Source organism: Rhinatrema bivittatum, chromosome 11, assembly GCF_901001135.1.
Source record: "Rhinatrema bivittatum chromosome 11, aRhiBiv1.1, whole genome shotgun sequence".
NCBI classification, from domain to species: domain Eukaryota; kingdom Metazoa; phylum Chordata; class Amphibia; order Gymnophiona; family Rhinatrematidae; genus Rhinatrema; species Rhinatrema bivittatum.
The window spans coordinates 20,855,246-20,867,887 of NC_042625.1; the positions used below are offsets into that span (position 1 = coordinate 20,855,246).

Consider the following 12,642-nt stretch of genomic DNA (forward strand, 5'->3'; position numbering starts at 1 on the left):
ATAGTTGAGGTTCTGGGCAGAGGGTCTTGATCATATTGTACAAACTAGTTTTTATCCTAAGGCTTGCATGGTAATAATAATAGTAAGATGATTTTGTTACCTTGACTATGTGGCTGGAGTACGATTTGAAAAACTTGTACATTTATTTGTTGGATCTGTTTTCCCTTCTAGCTTGAAGGCGAGAGATCTGTACTCAATAACCAATTGCTAGAGATGAAAAAAAGGTTAGTTTTCTTCTTTTTTTTTTTTTATTTATTTACATCAAAATGAATTTATAGAAGGAATGCTAATGCAAATCTGATGCAGTGAGCAGAAATTGACCCATAAATCTGTATTATCAAAACTATTTAACGTAATCCCTCCTTTTAAAACTCTTGTATTTGTGAAAACCGCATAGTTTGGCAATCAAATATGCTTTGCTGTATGCAACTTTCAAAGAAGAAAAATACATGAAAATAGTATGACCATATCCATTATGAAATAGTATGCCAGAAATGTATTCCAAAGGCGTTTTCAGCCAGTTACCAAATATTTTCAGCACTGTATCTACTAATCTGGCTGTGGGAGCGCGGCGCCTCCTTCCTAGAGTAGGTTACTTTGCTGTCCTGATGAGCTCTGCTGAGGTTAGAACGCAGACACGTGCTGGATATCAAGAAGAAAGCCCCAGGATGGTAGCGCTTATTTTATAGCTAAGGTCTTGTTTAGGGAATGTATATGTAGTTGATAACGTTAGCCCTATAAATCTGTTGGTTGGGGTGGGGGGCATTTAAACTTGCTAAGTTTTTGGGAGGCAGTGAAGTTGAATTTTACTTCCATGTTCCTCTTCAGTCTATCCATTCTCCTCCTGCTCCCAAAGTAGCTTCCCAATGGGGGGTTAAAGAGCAGGCTGGTGCTCTGAAATGTAGAAAATAACCATGTATTTGAAACATGTCCTCTTTCAAAGCGCGTGTCTTGCTGTATTTCAGTATGTCACAGCACCTCAGAACATTGTAACCTAGTAAACGTTTGTTTGCAGAGGTGGAATTATTACTGCTTTAAGTAACAAACTGGTACATTTCCAAAGAACAAACTCATCCAAAGATGTTTCGTTTATTATTGGAGAAACATTCTGGGCATACTTTCATTTACATAAATAAAAACAAGGACAACTAGAATTTGTTTAAAATAAAATATACAGTACCAATAAGTGGATTCTGTGCGGGATCAGCTGGTTTGGTCACACACCATCAATTGTAATTAGGCAAAATGCTTACAGTGGCAAACTCTGAGATGCAGAATTTTTCAGCTTAGTTATTTTTCATAGCTCCTAAATAACTGATTTTTGCACATGACTTTCATAGAAAGAATTAGAGCTCAGGTTCCACACTTTCAGGTGTATATAAAGCATAGTTTTCTTTATATTGTGGACCCCAGATGTAGTGAACCTTTTCACTACATATTCTGTTCCACGTCTGATCCTGTGTCTCTTCGGTGTAATACTCTCTGCAGTAGGGGGTTCTACCAGTGGCGGGGTTTTGGTGCACACTCATAATGGAGTTACTTGCACCTCATGAAGGCGCCATAAAATTGTTACCATATGGCCTTTAGGGCTGTGAGTGGCATTGAAGATCTATGGAAGGAGAAACAAACTAAACAGGCAGCAGTAAAAAAAAAAAAAAAAAAAAATCTCTCAGGCGGTTGGGATTGAGGTCTATTCTAGACCCAAAGCTTCCCAAGCCTGGCCTGGTGACCCCACAATCAATTGGGTTTTCAGGCTATAAATATACCGGGTCTCCAGTTTATGCAGAATTTTATCTTGTGGAAATTTGTTGTGGAAATCCTGAAAACCCAGCTGACTGTGGTCACCAGGATAGCATTGGAAAGCTCCGGCCTAGACACTTTGCTGGGATCTCGTTAAAAACTGAGCAGAGAGGCCTTGAGTTATGCGCTGTGTTATCACTGTGTAGAACAGAAACATCTCCGGTCACTCTCTTTCCCTGGTGATGTCACAGTAACACTATAGTATGTGCTTTACAGTAGGGGATTGTGTGGCTACAGGCTCAGCATTGTGACATAGCAAGTAGCATCTGACGGACAAAAGGAGCTGTCATAAGGGGATGAGTGTGCAGCACACAGTCCTTGCCAATAATCAGCCATAATAGTAAAGAATGTAGAATCTAAATAAAGTATGCACCAGTCATTCATATGCAAATTATAAAACAAACATTAGCAGAAATCTGTTTCATTATTCTTCTACATGTTGGGGTAATGTTACATGTCCCTGAGGTTCAGTACCCACAGAGGTAACCAGCCTTAAGCAAGAAGTTACAAGATAACCAAAATAAGGTGTCTTCTTCTGGGTCAAGGTAGTCAGAGTTCTTCCAAGAGAAACAGCTGAACACCCAAAACATATTTGGAAATGTATTTTGTGTGGGGTTTTTAAATTGCTGACTGCTACTAACGTCATGCCTGTAAGACCTCTGGAAGCTAAAAGGAATAAGCATGAACTAAATCCCATAGCCAAATCCCTGAATCAGTTTCACACAAACCAAGTGCTGTATTACAAATTTCATACGGAAATTGTAGCACTCCTTCCCCCTCCCCCACAGTATGCTGGGGTATATGGACTGGCTGATTCCAGACTTACTATGAGAAGTAATAAAATGTCTGAGCACTTTAATGGAAGCTTATCCCATGCACTTAGATTTTACTGGATTCGCTGTGGATTGCTGACTGTCTGATTGTCTTTGAGCTTTGCGCTACTTACCAATGCTCATTTCACCCCTTTCTTTCCCTCTCCTACTCTTGCTTCCTTTGCTATATCTGTGTGTCTTTAATGGTAAGACTGAAGAAAGTCTATCCGCGTTATAATAAATAATTTTTACATTTTTTTGGTACAGCATTGTTGTACATATTTTTGGCTGCAAATGTCCCTCAGTGTCTTGCTTTTGTTTTGTAATCTACTTATGCAATTATTTTTTTTATTTTTTTCATTTTGTTTTTTGTTTTTTTTAATGCAACATAGAACTTTTATGCAAACTTCGTTCTCTTCTTTACGGTACTTTGCATATCTCTTCCATGTCTCTAACGTGGTTCTTGTTATCTTGCATTTTCAAAGCTTGCCCAGTAACACTTTAAGGTACTTTGCTTCATTCTGAATTTCTTTTTTCTGTTTGTAATAAGGGAAGAATCTGGATGTTGAGAAACCAATTTCTGTGCAACGTATTCCCCATAGTAATTCTTATTTTAATTTCTGAGATGCCATTTTATGCACTAGTGAAATGAAAAATATCAATGTATATCTCCCTCTGTTTTCCCTATCCACATGCTATTTTTTTTTTGCTTCTATTACATGAGATGTGAACTTTTTTCTTTAAATGTTTTTTGTAGTTGATCGAGAGATCTGTTTGATTTAAACACTTGTGATGTCTTTTTATGAAAAGAAACATTTCACAGCTCCTGTGAACTTTTACACCATGACTGAATTAGTTTCTTTGGTAGATCAGTTGGCCTCAGGGTGGTCATAGCTGATGATCTCAAGATAATGAGACAATCTGAGCTGGTTTATTTCTATTGCTTGGCGAACTCAATGTAGATGTAACATACAAACTAGCCAATATTGTACATGAAAGCAAATTGCAGTGGTATATGCTTTAGCTTAGCTGACTTTATTTCACTGTGGGCTGAAGTGTGATGATAACTTTTTAAATGTGTATATGCTGCCCTTTTTTATGGTAGGAACAAATGTGAATTTGCTCCATGTTCATTACTTGGTTACTGTAAGCTCCAGATTCTCCACTTACTACTTTTCTTTCATGGGTATAATGATAAACCTGGCTGGATAATTTCAGTGTTTTCATTTGTGTTTGCATTTGATTTGGTTCTGCATTATTAGTGTGTTGCATTTCATGTGGTGAATATCAGAGGTCTCTCATGACCAGTTCCTGGACTATGTTAAAGAAAATCAAGATGGATTTCATTTTAATGCATTAAATGGATGGATTTGTAAAACTTCAGCACATGCTAATGGGGTAGCCTTGCCAGCCCTAATTGAACTTGCTCACATTCAGTCTTCTGACTGACAGCGACTACTGAAACACAATCTCCATGAACTATCAGCTGTTACAGAATAAATACAGGAAATGACCATCTGCTAAATCTGTTGCTCTTTGCGGAAAGATGCAAGGAGTTTACAAATTCTTATAATTGTATTTCTACCAGTTTGGAGTTTACAACATCAGGTGCCAGTGTTGAGAATTATAATAAATAAAATTCTTAGTGTTATTTGCACTGGTCTTCAGGCATCAAAGCATACATCCTCTCTCCCGCTACACTGACCAGGGGTAAAGCCCAGGTCCTTCCACGCGTGCCTCGTACTCCCTTAGGTCTATATGTACACTGTTGCTGTGCAGACAGATACCTTGGCAGCTACTGACACTAGATTAGCAAGGAATTCTGGATAAGTACTCAAGAGTCACAAACAGATCTGCTTTTCAGAATAACCAAATATGCAAATTAACCCAATTCTTGGCCCAGTGTATGGTGATATGTGTAGGATGAATATTCATTGTGGATATCCTCAAAACTAAGCCTATTTATTGGTGGCCCCTGAGAACCATAGTTGAAAACGTCTCTTCTAGACCCCACCCTGAATTGAGAGCCACGATGATCCCAGCCTCCACATGGCTAAAGTCACTCCATTCCTCCTAAGCTACCTCTTAACAAGTCATAAAATCCAATACTGCAGTGACTGACACATGGAATGGGACTGTTTTAAGTTATATTAAAGCTTAAGAAAAATGTTCTTTTCCTTTCGTTCTGTAAAACAAATATATACACTAAGGTCTGACTTCATTAAGATTTTTCTCCTATTTGATGAATCAGGCCCTAATGAACAAGCCAGTGCAGAGACACAAGATTTGACTGTTTTATTTATATTTAAATAAGTTCTATATGACTTCCCAATAATTACCCAAGGCAGTATGTAAGTAATAAACTGTGAAAGCTGGGTGCAGCAAATAGAGACGAACAATATTATAAACATATAATGCACAGATAATAGCACCTGCAATTAACGGACTAAAACATAACATGGTGCCCAATACATATCTCCACACAAAGTGGAAGCTAGCATTTAAATAAATATTATTTTATCCAAGTGGGTATTGTACATTGAGAGCATAGGATGCTATTGATAAACAAGGGCTCTGTTTATAATCGTATGCCCATTGTGGTTTTTCATTTGTGAAGTTATTTAAAACAATGAAATCCTGAAAACGTGTAATCTCTGTACTTTTTCAATGACCCTGTGCATTGTGAATTTTTAAATTCGTGCGCATTTTAGAAATCCATCTGAATTCTCAAACGAAAGGGGGAAGGAAACAGTACTTCCCAAACATGAAAGCAGTCCAGTCAACCCAACAGTGTCACTTCTTCGGCACTCCTGTGCTTGCTGTTGGCGTCAAGCCACTGCTTGTTGCTTTTCTTTAAATAATTTGTGCGATCCTATTATCCATAGTTAAATGACTAAGAGAAAAAAATCACTGTTTGGGGCACAGTTTGAAACACCTTCATAACTATTCAGTAGGATATAAAGGCTCATTTAAATAATGTTTTTCTTGGATCAGCGCCATCTCAATATCTCCAATGAAAAATGCTAGCTTTACAGTTCCCACTTGTCTAGGAATCTAAATCTCAAATTCTGATAGGTTACTACTTGTATGGAATTTGGATGTAAAATTCAAATCAGATTATAGCAAGCTTCTCTGAGGACTGTAGGATGGTAGTCCTCACACATGGGTGACATCATCAGATGGAGCCCCAATGCAGAAAACCTATGTCAGTTTCTAGAAATTTGACTAGGTATGCTGAGCATGCCCAGCATGCCCTGTACCACATGTCCACACAAGGTCCCTCTCCAGTCGCTTCTTTTCTGCGAAGCTGTAAGCCTCACAGTGTGATTGAGCTCAATTTGGCTGTTTTTAGCCTTGTGGAAAACTTTTCTCTCTTCACGGTTTTCTTCTCAATTCCTTCACTGGGTTACTCTTGGGGCCTTCCTGTAGTTTTACTAGTCAGGGATTTTGGCATTTTGGGTAAGTTTCCTTAGACGGTCAATCTACCCCCCCCCCCCCCCCTTTACTTCCTGTGGTGGCAGCCCTCTGTGCCTGCCACCATCACTTTCGACTTTGCTGCCCTTTTGTTTTGTCCCATCATGGCCACATCCGGTTTTTGCCTATGCCACCAGTGCCTAAGGACAATGTCCATCACTGATCCTCTTGAGATATGTATCCTCTTCCTGGAGGCATTGCATGACGTCTGGGGTTGTTATGTGCCCAGTTGACCCCAAAGTGACGTCAACTTTGACTCGACAAAATGGAGTACTTCTTCAGTTGAAGAAGTCCAAGCCATTGGCGGCATCGATAGACCTGGGAACCTCACTGATGGACACTGCGCCGTCGACATCAGCAGGACCATTGGTGCTGCCAGTGGAAAGGGGTGCCGGAGACTGACCACTGTCTATCTCCTGACAGGTTCCTCATCAGCCTTGGCACCATCAAAGGACCGGGCTGAGCATCGAGGGAAGCCAAAGAAACAGTGGCACTGGTCCCCGTCGATGCACAGGGAGGCACCAGCTTTTGCTATGATGCCCCCAAACTAACCCCGCAGCAAGGAGTACCAATCCTTCCTCGGAGCCGGGGATCCGCGATGGTCTCCACCAGTCCAGATGCCAGTTACCAATCCACCTTGTGGATCCAAAGAAGATCTGGCCACCCCTCCTTCCTCCCAGTCAGTGTTGGCATGGACAACATTCAAGGAGGAGCTGGAGCGCTGAGTACAGCTGGCGGTGGATCAGGCTCTACAGGGCTTTGGTCCCGTGGCACCAGTGGCACCGGAGCCAGTGCTGCCCATCATCGTATCACTGCTGGAGAAGCTTAACGTGCTCATCTGTGCCTTACTGACCCAGATGGTGTCAGTTATCAGGATAGCATCTGTGCTTGGCGGGGCATCAAAGCCTACCCCTACCAATATGGTGATCGTTGCTGGTTCCTCTAAGGAGGAAGATCAACAGAGACCTCCTATCCCCCGTCCAGTTTTACTGGTGCCTGCACCTCTGGAGAAAGGCAGAGCACCTAGGGACTCATCCCCTGTAGCTTACAGTGAGGATGGAGGAACCCTATGACCCATGGGGGGGGGATGATGTTTCAGAGTCTTCCAAGATCTCCCTTCAGACCCTTTTCCTTCAGAGGAGCACAGAAAGTCTCCGCCTGAGGACTTAACCTTCACCAGTTTTGAAAGGGTGATGGCGGAGACCATCCCTGTTCAATGGTTAACGGAGAAGGATACTAGCACAAAATGCTTGAGATCTTCCAGTTAATGGGGCCTTCTAAGGAGATCATGGTGGTCTCGGTACACGAGATCCTTAAGGAGTTGCTGCTGAGGATATGGGAATTCCCCCTCAAAGTGCCTCCCATTAATAAGCATCAGCTGCCCCACCAGTCAATGGTGGTCGAATTCACCCTCTAGAGAGCCAAGCGCTCTCGGACTCGTTCCTTGGCACCCCTGGGGAAGGACCTCAGAGCGATGGACATTCTTGGGAGAAAGGTGTTTCAAGGTGCCATGCTCATTGCCCACGATGCTGCATACCAGCTATACATGAGCCAGTACTTGTGGGACATCTGGAAGCAGGTGCCAGGAGGTAGCTGAGCAGCTGCCTCAGCAGTAGAACACCTTCATGTCATTGGTGCATAAGGGCCTGGAGTACGGAAAGCATGAGGTCCATGCAACCTACGATGTTTTTGAGATGACATCTAGAGTCTCTGCAGCGGGAATCTGTGCCTGTAGAAGAGAATGGCCACAGGCCTCTGATCTCTGACCAGAGATACAGGAACTACTCGCTAATGTGCCATGTACTGGAGAGAATCTCCTCAGAAATAGGGTGAGCGATGCTGTGGCCCACCTTCAGGACCACTATGAGACCCTCCAAACTCTTCACCAGTACTCCGGACCCATCCTTTTTAACCAGGAGGCCGGCGAGACCAGGGAAAAGGAAGTCTTTCTTTCACCAAAGGAAGTACTATCCTCCACCTCCTCGCTCCTGTCAACACCATCAGGGCTCCCGCAGCCACCCCTAGACAGCAGAGATCCCCCAAGCCCTAACTGGTTCCTCAGTCAACTCTGGGGACAGGGTTTTGACTGGGCCACAGGGAGTGTAGGCCAGTTGCCTGTATCCCAGACGAAGGACCCTCTGGTAGAGGGCAGGCTCCGGTTCTTTGCAGACCAGAGGCCCAGTGTAACTTCAGACCAGTGGGTTCCATCCATCGTCCACCAAGGGTACCAATTTAAATCTACTGAGTGTCCTGCCAAATTGCCCTCCATACCCATATTATGGGTCGGTAGCGCATCAGGAGTTACTACTAATGGAGCTCTCCTCCCTCTTAACAGTCAGAACGGTCGAGTCAGTACCACCGGGGAAAAGAGATCAGGGATTCTACTCTAGGTACTTCCTGATTCCAAAGAGAACAGGAGGACTCCATCCCATCCTAGACCCAAAGGGCCTTGAACAAGTTTCTAAGAAAAGAAAAGTTCCCGATGGTTTCCCTGGGCACCTTGATCCTCCTTTTGCAAAATGGGGACTGGCTATGTTCCCTCAACCTAAAGGACGCATGCTCATATCGAGACCTTCCCCGGTCACAGGAAGTATCTCCAATTTGTGGTGGGAAAACAGCACTTCCAGTACCGGGTGTTGCCATTCGGGGTTGTGTCGGCCCCATGAGTCTTCACAAAATGCCTGTCCATGGTGGCGGCATTCCTCCGCAGGCTTGGAGTGCATGTTTTCCTGTATCTGGACGATTGGCTAGTCAAGAGCATGTCTCAGGCAGGGGAAAACAGGTCTATGTGCTTGACCATTTGGGTGCTGGAGTCACTAGGGTTCGTTATCAACTACCCAAAGCCCATTGCCTCAATTGGACTTCATTGGCCTGAGCCGTGTCTGCTAGACACTGCCTTCCTACCTCACCAGAGGACTGACATCTTGGCGACCATCACAGCAGAGGTTCAACAGAGCCAGCAGGTGTCAGCCTAGCACGTTGAGGCTTTTGGGCCATATAGCCGCAACTGTCCATGTTACTCCCTTGGCATATTTGCACATGCGCAGAGCCCAATGGACCCTGAAGTCACAGTGGTGCCAGGCCACTCAGTCTTCAGGATTGCATCCAAGTCCCCCAGTCTCTTTGGTACTTTCCAATCTGAAACGGGGGATTTCTTTTCAAAGTCTCCCTACTCAAATTGTACTAACCACGGATGCATCCACCATGGGGTGAAGAGCTCATGTAGATGGGCTCAGCACCCAGGGTTTCTGGTCCGCTCAAGAACTCTCTTATCAAATCAACTTCCTGGAGCTTCGGGCGATCAGGTACACACTATTGGCTTTTATAGATCAGCTGGCTAGCAATTTTGTCCTAAACCAGATAGCCATATGGTATGTCAACAAGCAGGGAGGCATGGGATCGTACCTCCTGTGTCAAGCGGTCCAGATCTAGTCATGAGCCCTCTCCCACGTGTTGGTGCTCAGGGCCATGTACCTGGCCAGGATGGAGATCTGGTAGCAGACAGGCTGAGTCAAGCCTTTGGACCCCACAAGTGGTCCCTAGACCCAGGGGGGGTAGCGAACTGGAAATTCCGCCTCTGGGGGAACCCGGATGTAGATCTGTTCTTGTTCCCCTGCAACAGGAAAGTGACTCAGTTCTGCTCCCTGTATAGGTCAGATGGCAAACCAGCCTCAGATGTTCTTGCCCATCTGTATGCGTATCCTCAGATTCCCTTAGTTGCGAAGACTCTCTTGAAGCTTCGTGAGGACAGGGGGACTATAATCCTCATAGCCCCTCATTGGCTGAAACAGGTCTGGTTTCCACTCCTTCAGGAGTTGTCCAACCAGAAATCAATCAGTATGGGGACTTCGCCAGATCTCATCACACAAGATCAAGGCAGGCTGCGGCATCCCAACCTCCAGGGCCTTTCACTCACAGCCTGAATGTTGAGAGGATAATCCTGCAGCCGCTTGAACTTTCAGAGGATGTGTCTTGGGTCCTGGTGGCATCTAGAAACCTTCCACTTGAATGTTCTACGGACTGAAGTGGAGGAGGTTTTCCATGTGCTGTGAGCAGAAGGCCCTAGATCTGTTCTCCTACCCCTCACAAAAATTGCTTGATTACCTTCTACACCTATCAGAAGCTATCTTAAAAACAAACTCCATCTTAGTGCACGGTGCATACTAGCAAGGTGTAGATGGTACACCTAGCTCTGTACAGCCTATAGTTGTAGGTTTCATGCAGGGACTGCTTCAATTGAAGCCTCCCGCTGTGTCTTGCGATGAAAGTTCCTTTTGAGCCACTGTGCACCTGTGACCTGAAGTGCCTGACTTGAAAGGTCATATTTTTGTGGCAGATCTAGTGCGCAGGGTCAGTGAGCTCCATGCCTTAGTGACTTATCCACCTCATACTAAGTTTTATCATGACAAGGTGGTCTTGCTCATGCATCCTAAATTCCTGCCTAAGGTGTTGACTGATTTCTATCTTAACCAGTTAATTGTACTGCCAACATATTTTTCCAGGCCCCATTTGCAGCAAGGTGAACAAGCACTGCACAGTTTGGACTGCAAACGAGCCTTAGCCTTCTGTCTGGAGCAAACAGAATCCCATAGACATTCCACCCAACTTTTTATTTCTTTTGACAAGAATAGGTTGGGTGTTGCCAGACAGACACTATCCAATTGGCTAGCAGATTGCATCTCCTCCTGTTATGTCCAGGCAGGACTTGGATCTTAGGGGTCATGTCAAGACTTATTCTGTCGGAGCCATGACAGCATTGGTGGCCCACTTGCTAGCAGTTCCTGTGGAGATCTGCAAGGCTGTGACATGTTCTCTTCACACATTCACATCTCATTGTCTGGAAAAGGATGGCCAATGCAACAATAGGTTTGGCTAGTCTGTCCTTTGGAACCTATTTGAGGTGTAGAACCCAACTCTCCCATCTAGAGCACGTTGTTTGGGTTCAGACTGTTTCCTCCTCAGTTACCAACAGCACCATTGTTGTGCCCATTGGCACCTGATTGAGTGTCTGTTGGTCCCCTTTTGTGTTGTGGAGCAGCCTGTAGCTAGGGATTCACCCATACGTGAGGACTAACATCCTGCTTGTTCTCTGAGAAAGCAGAGTTGCTTACCTGTAACAGGTTTTCTCCGAGGACAGCAGGATGTTAGTCCTCACAAAACCCACCCACCACCCCGCAGAGTTGAGTTTCTCCTATTTTTTTATTTTATGTATAATTCTGTGATATAAGAGTGGAGAAGGGACCCTGCATGGACACGTGTTATAGGGCATGATGAGCATACTCAGTGTGCCTAGTCAAAGTTCTAGAAACTTTGATGTAAATTTTCCACATTGAGGCTCCATCTGATATCACCCATGTATGAGGACTTACATCCTGCAGTCCTCTGAGAACTCCTGTTACAGGTAAGCAACTCTGCTATGCGAAAGTCAGAAAAATCTGATAGGTGAGAACTCCCCCCTAGGATTGGTTGTGACATGTATGATTTGATTTAATGTAGGATTCAAAAGAAAAAAATTAGATCAAACAGACTACAATGAAAACATTTTTTTAAATGTGTTCTTATAAATAAGTTATTCGTAAAAGGCCTGATTTTTAGCACCATGTAAATGGGCTTTTTAAAATTGCAATAATATATGCCATTGAATTGTCCATAGGTTTTACCCATGTTAAGAACACTTAACACAACTAAATGGCATTTGAAAATTGCTAAGAAAACTGAAAGTGGACAAAGCCATGGGGCCTGATGAGGTCCATCCCAGGATACTGAGGGAGCTCAGAGATGTGCTGGCGGCTCTGCTGCGTGACCTGGAAACGAGAGGGTGCCGAGTGATTGGAGAAGAGCGGTCTTGGTCCCTCTACACAAAAGTGGGAGCAGAGAGGAGGCTGGAAACTACAGGCCAGTTAGCCTCACCTCTGTGGTGGGAAAAGTATTGGAATCACTGCTGAAGGAAAGAATAGTGAACTATCTACAAGCAGCAGAATTGCTGGACAGAGGCAGCATTGGTTTAACCAAGGGAAGTCCTGTCAGACTAATCTGATCGACTTTTTTTTGATTGGGTGACTAAGGAATTGGATCGAGGAAGAGCGCTCGATGTCATCTACTTGGATTTTAGCAAAGTTTTTGATACAGTCCCGCACAGGAGGCTTGTGAATAAAATGATAAGATTGGGAGTGAGTGCCAAGGTGGTGGCCTGGATAGCAAACTGGTTGAAGGACAGAAGACAATGTGTGATGGTAAATGGAACTTACTCGGAAGAGAGAGCAGTTGTGAGCGGAATGCCGCAAGGCTCCGTGTTGGGACCAGTCTTGTTCAATATCTTTGAGCGACATCGCAGAAGGGTTAGAAAGTAAGGTTTGTCTTTTTGCGGATGATACTAAAATTTGCAACAGAGTGGACATGCCGAAAGAAGTGGAGAGAATGAGACGGAATTTAAGGAAGCTGGAAGACTGGTCAAAGATATGTCAGCTGAGATTCAATGCCAAGAAGTGCAGAGTCATGCATATGGGGTGTGGACATCTAAAGGAAATGTATTTGATGGGGGGGGGGGGGCTGATGT

General features: G+C 44.1%; 1 protein-coding gene across 1 annotated transcript in view; it reads left to right on the forward strand.

Moving 5' to 3' along the window:
* The window catches only part of CLIP1 (CAP-Gly domain containing linker protein 1), a 162,090-nt gene that overhangs the window by 117,570 nt on the left and 31,878 nt on the right, over positions 1–12,642 (forward strand). The window contains 1 exon segment of the mRNA XM_029571802.1: positions 172–224. Within this exon segment, the coding sequence (XP_029427662.1) occupies positions 172–224 (53 nt within the window).